Source organism: Pelodiscus sinensis, chromosome 20 (genome assembly GCF_049634645.1).
Source record: "Pelodiscus sinensis isolate JC-2024 chromosome 20, ASM4963464v1, whole genome shotgun sequence".
Classification (NCBI taxonomy): Eukaryota; Metazoa; Chordata; order Testudines; family Trionychidae; genus Pelodiscus; species Pelodiscus sinensis.
In genome coordinates this window covers 9,804,437-9,823,724 of record NC_134730.1, presented here as the reverse complement: position 1 = coordinate 9,823,724, position 19,288 = coordinate 9,804,437, and the positions used below count along the sequence as shown (strand labels likewise).

Below are 19,288 nucleotides of genomic sequence, written 5' to 3'. Positions count from 1 at the left end.
TAATGCAAAATAATCATTTTATTTAAAATAAAAAGCAACAGTCATCTTGACAAAACAATTAAGACCATCACAGCTCTGCCTGGCAGAGGACAGATAAAAGCAGTTAGTGGCAGTGATAGGGCTTGTAACTGTCAAATGAATCAGAAGGCTCCATTGCTCCTCCAAAGAGGAACACACAGCACTGTCTCTGGAAGTCCAGTGAGCACAGAGGTTTCACAGTGCCACCCATCTATCCCCACAGGATGGCTAGGGATTCAAGAAGACGTCTTTCTAGGAAGCAGTTGGGAGAAGCTGGCATTAATCTGATCACAGAGAAAGGAGGAAGGGAAGCCACAGGCTGCCCCTGCCCTATGTATATGGAGCAGGTATCTTCAAAGAAATTAGCAAAGTATGAACTGTAGCTATATTTCAGACAAGATTTCACCAGTCACTTACTTTAACCTGGAGCAAGGGAAGAGGGGATAAAACTGTTTCACATCAGCTGCTAAATGGGGGGGGAGGGTTGGAGGAGAGGAGAGGGAAACCCACAACACAAAACAAACAGTCCCAGGTCTCAGATGTTGATTGACTAAATGGAAAGAGAGGATAGCAAAGCTGACATGCAGTAGCAAATCTGGGATCCAAATTCAGCAAGTTTAGGCACCAATACCTTTTTATCCCAGAGTTCGAAGAAATCTACTTCTACATTTGGCACAATTCACTAAGTGGGCACTGCTGAAGTCATCGCTGACCAAGTGCCCAGAAGCACTGAACCTTTGTGACCCCAGCACTTGTTAGTGGGAGGAGCTAGTGCTAATTTTGAAAGCATTGTCCAACCTGCTTAAAAGGGCTCAGCCATATTCAGTCATTTGTAACACCTTTTGCAGAAGGACCAAAGTGTTTTACAAACATCAGTTCAACCAAAGTTCACAACATCCCTGCAAGGTACATATCCATTCTTTCATAGGAGAGGTCACCTTAGCTCTTTGGCTAAGGTCACAAAGCATGGAAGCAGTGGACCTAAAAAGACAACCCAGCCGTCCTAAGTAAGGCTGGCTGGAAAACGAGAATTCGGTTTCACCAAAAATATTGAGGTGCATTTCACATTCCAGCAGGCTAGTCAATCCCTTTCTCTTGCTCTCTGCTGTTGAAGCTGTTCCAATTTGTATAAATCATAAATTATTCAGCAGATAATTGCCTACTGCTATAGGCATGTGATTAAGGACACACCAGGGATACAGGAAACTCAGGTTTCAAGTCCCAATTTTTAGGCAAAGACCTAAACTCTAGGTCTCCTGCATCACAGGTGCATGCCTTGGCTATTCGGAGTCTGTGTGTCTAGTTTTGAGTAGAAATTCTATCCTATAGTTAAGGAACCTTCCCAACAAAATTTTCATCAGACCCAATATGCAGAGTCAGCCTGTTCCAATGAACATTTCTGAGTATCTCTAGTTCAGAATCCCAGCCATTGTACCAGGTTGCATGAACAAAGCCAATACTTCTCAGGTGAGGCAAAGGATGGCTTTGTGGAAGTCATTTACAGTTGCTGACATTACCTATTTTCAAATGTTACCTTACAGACCAGGGCTATTCAACATGCGGCCCACGGTGTAGGTTGGGTTTAGGTGCAGTTTGGGTTGATCTGCATTTTAGCAGCTAAATTCCAGGACAGTCATTACAAGTGCTGTCATATGGGTGGAAATCAATTAAATATTGCAGTTTATTAATATGAGCAGAACTGACTTAAATGGGGCCTGTGTGTTGTATAGTCTTGCCTTAATTTTTGTATTCATGCCCATAAGTGTGAAAGTAGTATTTGCATATATTTGCATGTGTGTGCAACCATACTTAAGTTGCGGCCCTAGGCATGTATTGCAAGTATCATTGTGGCCCCAGGGGCTTCCATAGTTGAGTAGCCCTGTTACAGACCATTCAATACAAGGAGACTGTTTTTGTTTTAATTGACAGCTTTATTGTCACACTGCTGATCTATTTGTTCATAGGCATGGAGAAGTGCTCTGCACTTTGGAGCACCAGACTGTGCTATTGCTGGAAAAGGAGAAGCTTTCTTGGCAGTGGGAGGCAGGTTGGTTTCCCCATGTCAGACTTCAAGGGCTCAGGATCAGATTTCTTTCATACAGCTGTACTTCATCTTAATATTTTACTGTAACCATGCTGCTCAAGAGAATGACCTCTGAATCAGGCAATGGCCCAAACCACAGCCCTAAGAGCTTTGTAATTCCCATACTGTTAGGAGGGGGATACCCTCCTCAGTCTGTAGCCATCACAGCCCCCTATTTGTTCTAAGAGAAGCTTTCAGCCTGCTCCATTTTTATGAAGGTAGCCTGCAGCAGGCTTTGGGCAAGCTGCCAATGTGCCCCTTGGCCAGGGAAGCAGGATGGTTTTGACACAAAACTGCCTTTAGATCCAAGCAGCCTTAAGGTAGAGTCCGCTGCAGGAAAGACTGCAGCAGTTTTGAAAAAAGTCTGCAGGGTTGTTTTCCCACTGCCACAAATGCACCCCTTGATTTCCTGCTTAGAGATGTACTGATGCACCACTTGCCTCACCCACAAACTCACTTCCATTTCTCTGCTACATAAAAGTGACTGGCACAAAGGAGACTTGGGAATGAGGGTCTGTATTGCTGATGAGCCAAGATAGGCAGGGCTCACTTTTACAACAGATTGTGTCTTGTCCTGAGATGGGAGAGGGATCATAAATAGTAAAAGACAACATTAAAAACAGCATTCAGGGGGTCTACTTTAATATACTGCATACAGATAATTCAGTTAAGTCTGGCAAATTCAGCCATTAGTGCAGTGGTCCCAAAACTTTTTACCTCATGGCCTCTCTTCTCTACCCAGAGCTGGCAGTGAGGCTGTGGCTCCAGCTTTGGGAGAGGGGACCCACAGACAGGCGTAAAGCGGCCAAGGGTGGGGCAGGGCAGGAATGGACTGTCAGATGAGGACCGAGGCCTGCAGCTGGGGGCTGTGATGCACAGTGCTCCTCCACCCCTTGTGAGGACTGGTCCAGGCCCCAACTGCAACCACCTGAATGTTATTCTGTAGCCCCTGAGAGGGTGCGCCCCACAGACTGAAAATCTTAGTGCCTAGGCATTACCGCTTATGACAGAGAGTGCAATGTCCCTCTATTTTCAGTTCTCACACCCAAACAGCAAGACTGAAATGAAGTAAATCCCTCATCAGTTAGCGCTCAGGAGGGTGCAAAGAGAGATAGCCCAATTAGCTGGCTTTTGGGTGCAGTGTTCATATCAGAGAAAAATGGGTATTTCTCTGCCCCTCCCAAGCACAGCCCCTAAGGTGGCTAGGAGCAGGTTATGGGAAAGCTTAAGGTCCTGATAAATTAATCTCAACCATCACAGTAGACTGCTTGGGGATGAGTGTTTATCTTGGCACAATACCACTGTATGAAACCAAGCATCACATGTTATTTTAAAATGTTTAACACAAAATACCCACCCCTCCTTTACTATTTTCCCCCTACAGCTAAGGTTCATGGGTAGCTTGATAGACAGCGACTTCTACTATGCAAACCACACACCTCTTGTACCTTCAAGCTCCAGTACTACACCCAAGTGCCAGTTCATCTTTTTAGACTTAACATGGCAAATACTAAGCATAAGTAAGTATGATCATTGCTGGGTAAGGTGTAACTATGCTATTTTGGCTTCGAGTGTACATAGATTAATAAGACCACAAAAGGTGCTTCCAACAGTTAGTCATTTCTCATCATTTGAAATCACTTCAGTGTTCAGAATACATAACAGAGTCTGTCTCCCTTTCAGCATTCCAGTACCGTATTCACTGGATGTCAGTGTAGAGAAAAGGTACCAAGATCCTTTCCTAGTTTTATCAGTACAAATAAACATATGACAGTATCAAAGCAGGGTAGGTTTCCGGATGTAGCTTCTGGTTTTAAAACAGTTCTTTAAAAGCAGGTATCAGACTTTTCCTTGCCAGTCTCATGAACTGTAAGAAACATGGCATGTCCTTGCCCAGAGCTGGGTTATTTTCAGGTCATTTAGTGCATTTACTTGGGGGCACAGAAGAGCACTAAGCATTGCACAATAATTCAGACGTGGGAGCCCCCCTCCATTAGTTAGCAAAGAGTCATCCTTAGTCAGCACATGATGGAAGATAGGAATTTGGATCAAAGTAGAACTGGTGAAAACTTGAGAAAGATCATATTTGTAGATAGGAGCTATGGGGTAGAACAGAGCTGGCTGTTAATGAAGCTTCAAGTGGCAGATACTTCTAGATGGTTCTTGTTGTCTCAAGGATGAGCACGGCTTCCGCAAGAGTCCCTAATCCTGTCAAAAAGAGTACAACTGCCTGTCAGGACTATAACCTTTCCTCCAATAACACAATGCAAGACAGCAGCATGCTAGTTAATGAAAGGACTAAGGGTTTTTTTTTTAATAGAGCTAACAACAAGCTTGACAAGGCTTAGAAACAATTCTGCTTATACTGACTGTATTCCTCATCAAAACTGAAGAACTCTCAGCCAGCACTAGAGTATCACCTAAGGATATTAAGCCAAGCATGAGCTGCAACACAGGCAGGTCTGGAAGAGACATCTTGGAAACAGAGAGGGTTCTTGGACAAGGTGCTAACTTATAAAAGTCTTTATCAAATATTAAAAATAACATTTTCACTGCAAGAGACTGAACAAAAAGGGATGGAGCTCTGTAATACAGCTTGAATTTCTAAGAGACCTGTGTTCATTACCTTCTGCTGCTTATTCTCAGCCTTAAGTAAGAACTGTCTGCTAGGACTGAAAATTGGGAGTGGGATTAGAACCTCAGCTGGGAAAGAATGTACTAGTTCATCAACTCCAAACATTTAAGGAGAGCTTGGTGTTTGGACTCAACTCCATAGGACCTGCATACAACTCAAAGATAATAGAGGTTCAGTTGAGTGCTGTGTCACTGAAAGTTAGATAGCTGTATACCTCAAGACAGCAGACAAGGGCCTACATAGGCACATTGGCCATATCTGGTAAGCAAGGTTGCTCCGACTGGGATTATGTGCTTTCCTGCTAATTCATCACAGAGCTTGCAACCTCAAGACAGATTCAGAGCAACCCAAAGTCTGTGATGAATTATTACAGGATGCATAAATTAATATGAGGTGGTGTGTGGTTAACTTGTATGTTTTACCAAAGGGAATCAGGAGGAGGATGGTATTTAAATCCAGCATTTTGCCAGAGATTTTTAGTAGTAAATATCTCCTAAATGCCTAACATTTTTCTGATCTTTCTTACCTTGGAGCCCATGGATGGGAGAAAGAACCTTTTCCCAATACATTCATACCAAGGGAAGTCTGTTGTCATTTATTTAAAGAGTCTCCCTCCACAAATCAGCTAAAATCTCAGTCTTGGACATAGCCTTTTTTAAGTGTTAAAACAAGGCCTTAGAGTGATGTTTGTATAATCTGTTAATTCTTACAAAAATTGAATAGTAGGCAGAAGTAATCTGGCAACAGTGAAGAAAGAAAAACTAAGTATACAGTTGCTTGAAGCTTTTCAGTTAGACAATCAGGTGATCAAGCCTTGTTCTCTGCTGGTTATTCCTCTCCTTGCCAATTTATCACACAATTATGCTCCTCAATGGGCACAAAAATCGGATATTCTGTATTCCCCAAATCATAAGGCCTCCCCCATCAATCAAAGCATGCCTTCTACATTCAAAAAAATAATGAGGAGAAAGTTTTAAAACGGTTTATTAAATAACGTAAAATTTCTCCTTGGCACTTTCTTTTTTGAAGAGAAAAATCTTAGGTTCCTGTTTAGAGCAGGCCAAAGTAATTAGAATTGTGGAGGAGAGGATTATCACCAGTGGCAAGCTGTTTCAGAATCTAGGCAGTCCCCTCAGCCTCTACACCCCTCTATTCCATCCCATGCATGATGGAACAACCTAAACTAACCCAGCCATCTGTGCCTTAAAATATTTTTTGCTTTGAAAAAACAGAGCTGTCACATCTGGTCACCTGGAGGAGCTGCGTTCTTTGCTCACACAGTCATCTTGAGAGGTAGTGTCACCATTACCCATCATGCTGCAAGTTCTCCTTTTTTTCCTCCTATGCGTCATCCCTTCAGTCTCAGAGCCAGAATCACACTAAATACAGAGACAGACAAAATAAAAGTAAACCAATGCAGGAAAATACAAGAATTCAGTTATTAAATCAGAAGATCCAACAGTTAACCACACCTGTGCTAGTGCAGGTTGACTCTCTCAAGCTTGGCACTCTCTGGTGTGGCAACACCAATGGTCCAGCGTGATTTTAGTTCTCCGGATGTCCATTTATTAGGGGTGTGGCCAAGTTTCCCATGGTCCCAGCAAATTTGTTTACAGCCACCAGTCCTGGCTCAGTGTTTTGAGCTGTTACTTAGCTCTAGTTTACCCCTAAATGTCTTTTCAGAGTTCAGTAAGTAGAAGAAGTGTTAGCAATGCTGCTAAACAATTCTAACCTCCCATTTGGCAAATTCTTTGGTTCAGCTTTGGTCAGATTCAGAGGGTGCTGGATTAGAGAGGTTTAACCTGTACAGTCACCAGAGAAGTTATCATGAAGCTCTGGAGAAGAACATGTATACTTTATTCCAAACATACTCTATTGTATAAAAAGGACTAAGAACTAGAACTTCTAGATCTGTTCCCTGCCTTGCCACTCACTGCAACTATAATTAGACTAAGATTTTCAGGTACTCCAATCAAGTATCCAAAGGCTCCAGATTGTCATACCGAGTGGTTAGCATTGTCTGGTAAATCAAGTCATTTACGATGTCTCAAGTTGGGCAAACAAAATTAGTCACTTCTGGGGAAAAAAAACAAAAAAAACCCAAAAAAACAAAAACCTTGGCACTAGCTCTGTGCCCTTGTTCCCCATCAGACAATAAGGACAATTTTACTTGTCTATTTAAGGCAACACAGAAGTTCATAAAATGAATAAAAAGCCACAGTTAAAAGGTTCTGTGCAAGTACAAGCCAGACAAATTTTCTCAAAGGCTGCAAAGGTTGGTGGCAACTCAAACTCACCTCTCTCCCACTAAGAATTTTTAAGCATTTTCTCATTCAGGTTTCTCTGAACACCTGAGAGAATTGGTTATAAGATACAGTAAGAGTCAATTAATAAATATAGCTATTCAGTGGCAGGGCAATACTGTGAAGGATGGGAAAGAAAATGAGAAGGGTGTTTCCAGGTATCAGAACGTGAAGAGTGTGTGGAATAAGGGACCAAACAGAACTGGAGAGGAGGCAGGTCCTATATGAGTCCCTTCTCATGGGTGAGACAAGGCCCCAAAGAAGTTGGAGCATATCCATATGACTTAAAAGGTAAGATCTGCAAGGAGCTGGATGCCAAAACAAAAATGGGAAATCAGAGGAACCATTAGAAGATTGTGCTGCCTTTTTTTTTTTCCCCCTCCAAACCAAGTATACAGAGCATAAAAAGTTTGGGTAGCAAAGAGAATCAGGAACATCTCAAAGCCAAACTTGTTTTGAAATGGGTCACCCCTCACAAAAGACTAAAGCTGTCATCAAGACCCTTTATACTTGCACACAATTATCCTCTGCAGTTTAAGATTTCACACTGTAGTCTAACATTTATTCAGCTTTTATCTTCAAATTCACCTGAGAGTTGAGAATCAGGAAGATTGTTGTTTTTTGTAAAAATATGTACAAACAGATACAACTCTTTTGATAGTGATTGAAAAGAGTAGTGTAGTTCATGAGAGAAGAATCATCTGCACCAGCAATCCTTACCTCTGAATCAGAGTCCGAGGAGCTGGAGCTAGAGGAACTAGAGGAATCACTGGAACTATCAGAAGCGATTCCTGTTGATTCCTGTAGATCAACTGAATCAGCCAATACTGCCAGTTCAGGATGCTCCTGTTTTAGGATCCTAAATACAATAATCATGATTAGCGTTTAGAACACATACTGAGAAACAACTGAATGGGTGCAGTGTGATTTTAATTTACACCAGCATGTTAATACATCCCCTAGCATTGTGCAACTTTATGCACTCTAGTTCTTATGGCTTTTTATAGTTTTCATTGTTATTTTACTCTCAATTTAATATTTTAATACAGAAAATCAAAAGAGAGGACATTAACATTTCTAAGGTCCTCCTGAAGGGAGAACGGAATTAGTAGCAACAACAGAGTTACCTTTAAAAACAGAATAAACTGTGCTTGTATTCAGAGGCTATTGGTGAGAAAGAGAACTAATTTAAACATTTCCATAAGATACTAGGATTTGGACACTGGAAAGCACTAGAAATATATATTAAAAAAACATATGAAACCTTTCACTTCCAGATTACATGGATAAACAATAGCCACTTCAAAAGTGACCCAAAGTTGTTGAAACAAAAAACAGGACTGTGTAGCACTTTAAAGACTAACAAGATGGTTTAATAGGTGATGAGCTTTCTATCACTAAAGTTGTTGCTAATTTATGACTAGTTAAACTGAATCTCAGCAGTTCCCACAAGAGCAGTGTCAATGTCAGAAGAACCACCATCACAATTAGCCAAAGACCAGTTTGAATGGGAAGAGATATTCTCACCACAGTAGTAATCTCTGCAGATCAGGAGAAAAGACACATCCTTTCTAGGGAATAGAGGACTCCCATCTCCATGCCCACTAACATAAATCCTTTCACTGATCCTAAATTCCCCTTAAAAGCTTAAAGCAGCAAATCCCAGCATATCGGTTCATCTAGCACCTGCTTAAAAAAAACTGAACTAACTAACGGAACGTCAAGGTCACATAGCACCAGCGGAACACATACCACATGCTAAGAATCCCTGACTTAGAGCATTAGTTTAATGACCTACTGCCTCTACATTTTATCATGCTTGGATCCTTAGTTTCATGCATGTCATTTAACTCATCAACTCAGCCATGCAAAAGGTGAAATCTTTGTATCAGAGCCTTCCCCAGGTAGCAAGACTACGTGCACAGGGGAAAGAGCTGAGAAAAGTTGCTGTAAAAAGCAAGACATAGGTTAGAAAACTTGTGTTTTCCCCTAGGAAAGTCGTACGTGAGTATGTACTGTTAGTGTTACACCAGCTGCATATCTTGTTTTGAAAGAAAATGTTTGGACTATCACTTCAACTGCGTGGAAATTAGAAATATGAACAGAATGTTCTGCACCATTACCTGTACCACTTCCTTGATAATTTTGGCCTTCCTCTTACTGTCTTGTGCCATACCACTGGGAAGTTGGTACAGCTGGCAAAGTTCTGTGTGATAGCAATGGTTGTATCGAGATTGAGAACTACGTGCCACCAGCCACCTACAAAATGCAATGCAAGAGCAACTTTTAAATATACTTTCTTATACTGTTTAGCTGAAGTATTGTAGATACATCTAGCTAAGGTACTTATATGGTCCCCATTGCCACAGTATCTGAGCATCTTGCAGTCTTTAATGCGTTTGCCCTCAAATTTGCTTCAACAAACCCTAGTGTTATTATATTACAGATGAGAATCTGAGGCACTGAGAGATTAAGAGGCTACCTCAAGTCAAACAAGGTGTCTGTGGCTAAGCAGAAAGAATCAAGTTCAGATCTAAGTCCCAGGACAGGGTCCTAACCACTGAAATATCCTCTCTTTTGAGACAGAATCAGCAATAGCTAATAGAGCCCACATTATGGAGGTGGGGTTGCATGAATGTTAAGAACTTTCTCTTGTTATGAATGTGTGTGTGTGTGTGTGTGTGTGTGTGTGTGTATATATTATATATATATATATATAAATAAATAAATAAATTCATAACTATCGTGTTAAGAAAGTTACCAATCCTTGTAAAAAGTTTCACCAATACATTTATAGTACAATAAAATAGTATGTAATCAGTTAATTCAACTGCTCATTTTAGGGATTTAAATGTTTTGTTTTTCTTTTGAGTGTCTGGATCCTGATTGTGGAAGTATGAAGGTGTGACATTCTGACATCTTCCCTGTAGAGTGACAGCTTTCACACATACTCAGCTAAAGCAATATACAGAAGGCTGCCTGCAGGCTGTTTTCCTAATTCTCTTATTTCAGAATTCCCCCTGGACTAAGCCCCTATTAAAAACTGTAATCCCTTGGCTCAGTACAGTATTCTTCAAGTCCAGTGAGAGAACCTTCCAGCATACTCCCAAGTCAAATCTTCATTTTTGATTAAGTGGCATTTGGCTGTCTGGCAACTGACAGCTTGCTTAACTGCAAATGCCATAGTAACCCAAGCTGCACAAAGCTCCAATGTCTAACTGCAGATCAATTTTCATCCTTGAGAGTTTATCATCTTAAAGAGTTTCACTACTTCTTTATAATAGAGGGTTTTTTTCCATAAAGTGGTGAAATTAGAGACTGAAGTTCATATGATCATGTCGCAATCTCAAAAAAAATAAATAAATAAATAAATAAAGCCAGGATTTATAATGGAAACTAGGGGGCTGCATCCCCTACTCACTACACTCACCAACCCCCTCTCAGCAGGGAAACTCCCGGGGCTGAGGCTGCCCTGGCCCAGATCTTCCAAGGCCATCTCAGCCCTGGTTCTTCCCCCTACCTCCAGCTGCCAGGGATGGGCGGAACCACATTGAGCCCAGCTCTCTCCCCGACTGCAAGGGGGGGGGGGGGGGGGCGCGATTGAGGCAAGGGCAACCCCTGCTCTCCCTCCTTTCCCCAAGCCTTGGAGCCCCAGCTCTGTCTCCCCAGCCGGTGAGGCGGGGAGGGAGGGAGGAGGGAAGGGTGGAGGGGCTGGGCCGGGTTGAGGCCTCAGCAGGCTGGGGGAGTGAGGAGGGGAGGGCGAGGTCAGGCCATCCCTGGCTCTCCCCTCTTCCCCAGCAGCCCTGGCTCTCTTCCCTTGGCCACTGGGGGTGGGAGTGGTGTGGCGAGGCAAGGCCAGGCCCCCCCCCAGCAGCTGGGGGGGAGGGGTTGGGCTGGGCCCAGCCAGAGGCCACAAGACTCCTACCACCCCCAGAATGGAGTGGGGCAAGAGGGAGGCCGCATGGCTCCCCAGAACACCAGAGGAGGGGGGAGGCTACGTGGCTGAGGGAGGGGCTGCGGGAGGCAGAGTGACACATTACGTCACTGTCATCCCACAGGAAACATGTGTGTGTGTGTGTGTGTGTGTGTGTGTGTGTGTGTGTGTGTGTGTGTGTGTGTGTGTGTGTGTGTGTAAACACACATACACACACGGCTCAAAAGCCTTCTTAATGAAGTAATAAAAACACATTAAGTGCCAAATAAAACACTGCTAACATGAAAATACTACCCCCATTTCACTGAAAAGTAGACAAGCATAGAGGAGGAGATAAAGGATTTGCTCAAGGTCATACCAAGTCAGGAACAAAATACTAGAATTCAGGTGTCAAATTCTCCTGCTCTATCAGAGAGATGTACTCCTTCCCCTCACAATTAAAGGAGGTATAGGTCTGCATCAATTTCATAAAAATGTTATGCCCTTTTAATAGAGAAACTTTTAGAAGCTACAACATAACCTTGCATTTGAAATTTAAGTCATGGATTGAAGCAGATGGATAGGGTCCTTTGCATGACTCTTTCCTCATATCTCCTGTCATTTGTTATGCTGTCAGCAACAGCAAGGGAGAATAAGAGAAAGTTACGGTCTTCAAAAAGATCTCTGGTCTTCCATGCTTTACTTCCTCACTGTATAGCAGCGTTTCCCAAACTAGGGTACTGGGCCATGGGAAAAAAATAACAGGCCTCAGTGTGGCTGCCAGTAGGGGAGCAGAGTGGGGCAGGCTAGGAGGAGGTGGCGGCAGGTGGGGAAGGGAGAACCGGCCGCCAGGCAGAAGGGTTGGGGGCAGCGGGACTGACCTGGGCACATGCAGACCCTACAGACCCTGGCAGAGGAGTGAGTCTGCCTGCGGATTCCATCAACCCTCCACCCCCAACATACCCTCCCTTGAGTAGTTGCGAACTGCCTGGCAGGTAGACACTCAGGCAGCGTGATCTACTATCCAGGCAGTTCGCAGCTATGGACTGATACACCTAATTATAATAAAACTTACCTAATTAGAAAATACCAGACATTTTATATGCAAATAAATATTACTGGTCCTCCAAAAACTTGTGAATGGATTTACTGGTCCCCGTGTTTAAAAGTTTGGGAACCCCTGCTGTACAGTTTAGCTCAGGATCACTTCCTGAGACATCCAACATTACGGATGTTAGAAATTGTATAATTGAATAGTCACGTAATTGCATAAATATTATCAGTTATACAGCTATTCGATAGTGTAACTGATAATATTGGGGGGCAGAGCCAAGAACCAGTGTGCTCCGGCTTATGGATTAATCGTTTACTCAACTATACGCTAACATCCCTATAACATGTAGTGTGCTACGTTCCACTTGTTATGCCATCAATTCCTTGTAACAGGGGACCATGCATGGTACTTACGTTTTGGATATTCAGAGCGCAGCACAAAATGGTTTGGAACAATGTTCTATAGAATTCAGTTTTTGAGAATGAGGGCCACGTGAACAAGCTTGGATTCTCTCTCAACAAGGATACATCTAAATATGTGTTCTCTCATGCTACCTCAGATTTATATTGGAGACAGTCACACATACCTGGCACAAAGACGGTCTCGCCTGGTTTCTGCACAATTTCCAGGGGTTTAAATTCAGGAGGCCAGGTAGGGAGCTGTGTCCTAGGGTATATGATACTGAACCAAGTGATGGCTTCATCTTGTTGATTCCCTCCTTCTTCCCGTGTCACTTTGATCAACTCTCTGGGAGTACTGGTAGGGAAGAGGCACCAGCGCTTATGTCCATGAACTAAGGCATTCCAAGCACTGGTGCCCAGAGGATCAATATGAATTCCTGTTCCTGATCGGGGTGGGCCCATTACAAACCATCTGCACATGGGAGAAAAAACATCCAGGAGCATTACAAGAAATAATTGCTTTCTTCTAGAATCATAGAACACTAGAACTGGAAGAGATCTTGAGAGGTCATCAAGTCCAGTCCCCTGCCCTCACGGCAGGAACAAGCACCATCTAGATCATCCTTGATAGATGTCTATGTAACTTGCTCTTAAATATCTCCAAAGATGCAGATTCCACAACCTCCCTAGGCATCTTATTCCAGTGTTTAACCACCCTGACAGTTTTTCCTAATGTCCAACCTAAACCTCCCTTGCTGAAGTTTAAGCCCATTGCTACTTGTCCTATCCTCAGAGGCCAAAGAGAACAATTTTTCTCTCTCCTCCTTGTAACACTCTTTTAGGTAACTTTCCGTTTGGTTAAGCAAGCATGTTTCTTCCATTTTAACCTGCCCTTGAAATTAACATGGATCTTTATATACTTCTGCTTGCGCACCAGAAGCAGAGTTGGCAGTAAAGCATGACTATAGTGATTGTTTATTTTAATACTGCAGGAAAAGGTGCATAATGTTTTTGCCTAACTTAAGCACAACCAAAATCTCACTGAAAGTCTAATAGTAAACTTGACCGGAGTAACAATTTGAAAATTTGAAGGCATTTTACAGCATACAACACGGCTCTAACTTAGCCATTCTTCTCAATTTACAGATGAGGAAACAGTGGCACAGAGCAACTTGTGTAATGTCACATAGCAAACCTGTTCCACGAGCTGGTAACAGAACCCATGAGTCCTTTCTCTCAATTTTCTCTAATCCTCTCAATTTTGTATTTGTAGGATAATCTTTCATAGAATCATAGGACTGGAAGGGACCTCGAGAGGTCGAGTCCAGCCCCCCGCCCTCAAGGCGGGACCAAGCTCCGTCTACACCATCCCTGACAGATGTCTATCTAACCTGTTCTTAAATATCTCCAGAGAGGGAGATTCCACCACCTCCCTTGGCAATTTATTCCAATATTTGACCACCCTGACAGTTAGGAATTTTTTCCTAATGTCCAATCTAAACCTCCCCTGCTGCACTTTAAGCCCATTACTCCTTGTCCTGTCCTCAGAAACCAAGAGGAACAAATTTTCTCCTTCCTCCTTGTGACACCCTTTTAGATATTTGAAAACCGCTATCATGTCCCCCCTTAATCTTCTTTTTTCCAAACTAAACAAGCCCAGTTCATGAAGCCTGGCTTCATAGGTCATGTTCTCTAGACCTTTAATCATTCTTGTCGCTCTTCTCTGTACCCTTTCCAATTTCTCCACATCTTTCTTGAAATGTGGCGCCCAGAACTGGACACAGTACTCCAGCTGAGGCCTAACTAGTGCAGAGTAGAGCGGCAGAATGACTTCACGAGTTTTGCTTACAACACACCTGTTGATACAACCTAGAATCATATTTGCTTTTTTTTGCAGCAGCATCACACTGTTGATTCATATTCAATTTGTGGTCCACTATGACCCCTAGATCCCTTTCCGCCATGCTCCTTCCTAGACAGTCACTTCCCATCTTGTATGTATGGAACTGATTGTTCCTTCCTAAGTGGAGCACTTTGCATTTCTCTTTATTAAACCTCATCCTGTTTACCTCTGACCATTTCTCTAACTTGCTAAGGTCATTTTGAATTATGTCCCTATCCTCCAAAGAAGTTGCAACCCCACCCAGTTTGGTATCATCTGCAAACTTAATAAGCGTACTCTCTATCCCAATATCTACATCATTGATGAAGATATGGAACAGTACGGGTCCCAAAACAGACCCTTGCGGAACTCCACTTGTTATCCCTTTCCAGCAGGATTTAGCACCGTTAACAACAACTCTCTGACTACAGTTATCCAGCCAATTATGCACCCACCTTATTGTGGCCCTATCTAAGTTAGATACTTGCAATCAAAGTAACATGGAAATTAATTAAAAAAAAAGTAGGTTGCTTGTGAGCAACCAACAGAAGAAACTGGAATACCCATCCCATCCCCACCCTATGGATATTGTACCTATACGGTGGTCTACGTTTCTCTCCTGCATACTGGAAAAGGTCATCGGTGAAAAACTTGGGTACTTTGTAGTCTTCCAGGAGTTTCCTGCGCTTAGGGTGCTCTCCATAGCTGCTGTCAAAGATGTAGAGGGGACTGTCATCACGTGTAGTCTCCATATACTCTATGTAATATTTCATCTTCATCTTCACAGAGTACCCATCATTGTCCTCACCACACTTGAACTTCTGGTTTCTGTACTTGCGCTTCAAGCGTTCTAGAGTCCACTTCTCTTGGGCAGACCAGCCCATCTGAGCATTCAACAGGACTACAGGCTTATAAGGCTTTTCATATCGCTCAACAAATTCTTCCACCGATAAGTGGAGGGCATCTGCCCTTTCCACATTATCCTGTAAAATAAAGGAGTAGTTGGGAAAGAGAACTTCAGTGAACTACAAACTATCCTAATCATCACAGGCCAAGTTTCTAAAAATTGGTGTCTAAGGTTATGTCTGCACTACAGCCCTAGTAACACAGTGTAGTCATTTCCTACAGGAACAGACTAAGGATGTCAACATCTAGACCAGTAGTGCTCAACCTTTTTTCATTCACGACCCCCAGAGCCAGGAAAATTTCTGTTGAGAAAAAAAACAAATGCTGGGAACATTTTGTTGCAGTCCCTTTAATTTAAAGCACAGGTCTGCTCCCCTGTCACTTCCCCCGCATGTACATGGGGCACCTAGCTGGGAAAACAAAATGCCGGACAGACTGGATCTAAGCGCTGCGACTCCCCCTGGAAAATGGCTGCAACCCCCAAGGGTCACGGGTTGCGCACCGCTGATATAGATGACTGCGCGATTAACTGATAAGCCTGGGTTTATTGGTTAATCTTGTTGACTACATGCACTCCCCCTCCCACTCTATATCAGAGGCAGCGAGGGGAAGAGGGGAAGGTGGAATCTGGTGCCCGTGAGGAGCCAGCTTTTAAGCTGGCTCCCCACAAGCACTGGATCCTATGGAGCTGCCACCTCCTCACTCCCCTGCGCTGCTGCTTCTCATAGAGAGGCAGTAGTACAGAAGGGTGAGGGCGGGGAAGGCAGGAGCTGGTACACATTAAGGATGTTAAATACCAACTAATCAATTGGCAATGCATTTGCATCGACTATTCGATTAGTCGATAGAGTGCCTCCCTAGGGCTGTTGCTATACTTCAAAGGCTAAAGTGCCGCAAGGCACTCGGGGTCAGCTGGAGACTCCCCCGCTGACCCCAGGCTCCACATGGCTCTGCCACTTTGAAATGCTGCGGGAAGCCCAATGTCAGGTTCCTAGCAGCATCTCAAAGTGGCAGTGCTGAGGACGCAGCACTACTGCTTTGAAACACTGTGAGGAGCCCAGCATCGGGCTGCACATGGTATTTCAAAGCAGCAGTGCTGCATGGAGCCCGGCGTCTGGCCCCAGGCTCCAAGCAGAGCTACCACTTTGAAGTTCCCCCTCCTTTTCCCCCACCCTTGCTGCCTCTTTCAGATAGAGGGAGGGGGGAACTAGTTGACCAGCCTGTCAACTATCTTGATAAGTATTTGTTTATCAGATAGTCGACTAGTCTTTCACATCACATCCCTAGTACATGCGGGAAGCAAGTTTCAAGCTAGCTCCCCGTGCATATTGGCTCTTGCTGCTATCAGAGGCAGCAGCATGAGGAGGCAAGAGGGAGCGGATACACATAGACAGCTCCCCTCGAGCACCAACTCCACCTGCCCCCACCCTGGGCTACTGACTTTATCAGAGGCAGGGGGGAGGGAGGGAAGGCAGAGGAGTCTGCTGTGGAACAGCCTCTGTCCGCAGCCAGCTCAGGCTCACCACGGACAGAGGCTGCTCCATGGGATGCTGAAGCATCCTCTGTCCACAGGAGGTTTGGGCCCCCTGCAGACAGGGGCTGCTGTGTGTGGAGGGGGGGGAGGGTAAAGTAGGCAGTTCCATGGGAGTGAGGCTGGGAGCACAGTGACTGCCGGCCCCACCTCTGGGGACTATCAAATAATCGTGTAACCATTAAAATTTGATGAATGTTATGACAATTCAGTTACACAATATCTAACATCCTTAGACAGAACAGGTTTTTCTATTGCTGTAGGTCATTAAGATTCCCAAACAGCGACAGCTAGGTTGAGGGAAGCATTCTTCTGCCAACCTAGCTACGTCTAACTGTTCTTTACACCCCTGAGTGCTGTAGCTATGTCACCCTAATTGTAAGTGTAGGCCAGGCCCAAGAGGCAGCTGATAAATTTACATGAGCTAGCCCTACACTTGTATTCAAATCTAGAGGACATGGAGATATTAGGCATACTGCATGCAATTTTAGCCTTCCCTGTACAATACTGTGGTGTTGGACCCAACTGTACTAAGCCTCTGTCCCTGCTCCTATGTACATTACTAATAACATAAGAAACATACATGAGCATATTTAAATTTTGCTTAATGCTCTTCACGGTAGAGGTGACCCAAGATTCACAAAGGATGAGGAAAGCCATAGCCTGAAGCCTGGCAAAAAGTTACCCCTGCACAGAATTTTACTCTGTTAGTTATGATGTGAGATATCTATTTCATCCTCCTCGAGGCCATGGAGAAGAGATTTGGAAGCTACCTTTGAATTAAGTGGGCATGCCTGTGCAGAGTAAAAATACACACCAACTATAGGCACCCAGAGGTTTTCCCAAGTCCCTTGTCAACAATCACGGTTTTAGTACTTCCCCCCCTCCGCCCTCCACCCTTCAAGTCTCCCCTTCAGGTCTTCCTCAGATGTTTCTATGAACTTCCCACACTCTTTCGATCACCTATTTCAATGCTGTAGGAGTAAAAAAATCATGCTGCACGAGAGCATTAACCAGGTGACAATAGCACTTTTCTATTTACAAGCATTTTCCCTTCCTTTAACCCACTTACTGCCCATTATCTACAGCTCCTACCACCACATTCTTCCATACTCCATCAAAAATGTGCCTGAGGAGCTTCCAGGAAAGGGAGAGCTCCATCAGACCTGAATCCTAGGGTTCACTGAAGAGCAGCAGGAGGCACTCCCTCCTCCTTTTTCCTCAAGGTAAGGAGGAAGTTACTTCTATTAAGAAGGACATGAGATGCATACCAACCCTTTTCCATGATTTGGTCAGTCTTTGCCCTCTTGTTTGATCCAGTTTAAACTAAAGTTCCTTGGGCCTAGGTGTCGTAGCCACTTCTTAGATGCTTGTGAAGTACCAGCAGCACCTCTAACTGTGAATAATTTGCTGGCTACAGAGGACAATGGCACAGCACCATGCTGCTCTCCCAAGCCAGCCTCTTGCTTTTAGGGAACTACAGAGCCCCACTGCCCCAGCCCTTTTTATAGGTGGGGCAATCAAGAGAGTCTCCTAGCTTCCCCAGAGACGCTCCAGCCCCATGCCTGTGGGGTTTTTCGGTTAATCTCGTCGACCACTCACATTCCCACCTCCTGCTGCCTGCCTCTCTATCAGAGGCAGCAAGGAGGACTGGGGAGCACAAGCCAGTGCCGAGGGGAGACAGCTTAAAAGGTGGCTTCCCCAGCACCGGCTCTGCGGTGCTGCCTGTCTCCCCTCATGCTGCTGCCTCTACCAGAGGCAGTAGGGGCAGACGAAGGCAGGGGAGGCTGCCACAAGGCAGGCTCTGTCCCCGGGGTACCGAGCACCCCGTGGACTGAGATCACTCTATTCTGATTGCCCCCCAGAGGGGCTGCGCCACCCCACACTGTATCAGAAGCAGTGGTGCAGGGCGCTCCCGGGGAAGGGGGCCGGAGCGCATTGGCTGTCGAACATCCCTAATGCCCAGGTCACGCTTGCCAAGGAGCCCGCCCCCGGCCCGGCCGTTCTCTCCCCTCCCGGCTCGGGTCTGGCAGGAGCCGAGCGCGTGCTCTCCCGCCCGCTCCGTACCGTGCAGGCCGCGGGGCTCAGCGGGAAGGACTCGCAGTAGTTATGGCGGGTCCAGTCCAGCGACTCCTTCAGCTCGGGCCGGGCGCTGCGCTTCGCCTCCCGGATGCGCTTCTTGCTCTTGTGGTTCATGCTCGGCGACCCGGGGCCGGGGCCCGCCACCTCCTCCGCTCCCGGACGGGCCCCGACAGCTGCCTCCGTTCCAGGCCCCAGGACCCGCTGCGGATGCCGCCGGCGTCGCTAGGGAATCCCGGCCCGCCGCCGGCTCCGGTCTCGGACTGAGCCCAAGGGCCCCTCCGCGGCCTAAGGACTTCGAGAAATTTCACCCCTGCCGCTACCTCTACCTCAGCAAGACGGCGGCCCGCCCACGAGCGCCGCGGCGCCATCCTATTGGCCAGTGCCTTCTCTCCCGCCCCGCGTCCTGCCCATCCCTGGCAACGATTGGCCTTGCCAGACCCTGACAGGTGGGGTCCTTGCCGCCATCTTGGGAAGGAAACG

At 45.1% G+C, this 19,288-nt stretch overlaps 1 protein-coding gene across 1 annotated transcript; it reads right to left on the bottom strand.

The window, feature by feature from the left end:
* On the bottom strand, positions 1 to 19,136 carry JMJD6 (jumonji domain containing 6, arginine demethylase and lysine hydroxylase). The gene is made up of 7 exons (XM_075903583.1): positions 18,794 to 19,136; positions 14,884 to 15,272; positions 12,593 to 12,879; positions 9,163 to 9,298; positions 7,760 to 7,898; positions 5,988 to 6,115; positions 1 to 4,309 (listed from the first exon to the last, which is right to left on the bottom strand). Exons 1-7 carry the CDS (start codon positions 18,920 to 18,922, stop codon positions 4,273 to 4,275), a joined length of 1,245 nt encoding a protein of 414 aa, XP_075759698.1. The 5' UTR covers positions 18,923 to 19,136; the 3' UTR covers positions 1 to 4,272.
* Between the last annotated feature and the right edge of the window lie 152 nt (positions 19,137 to 19,288).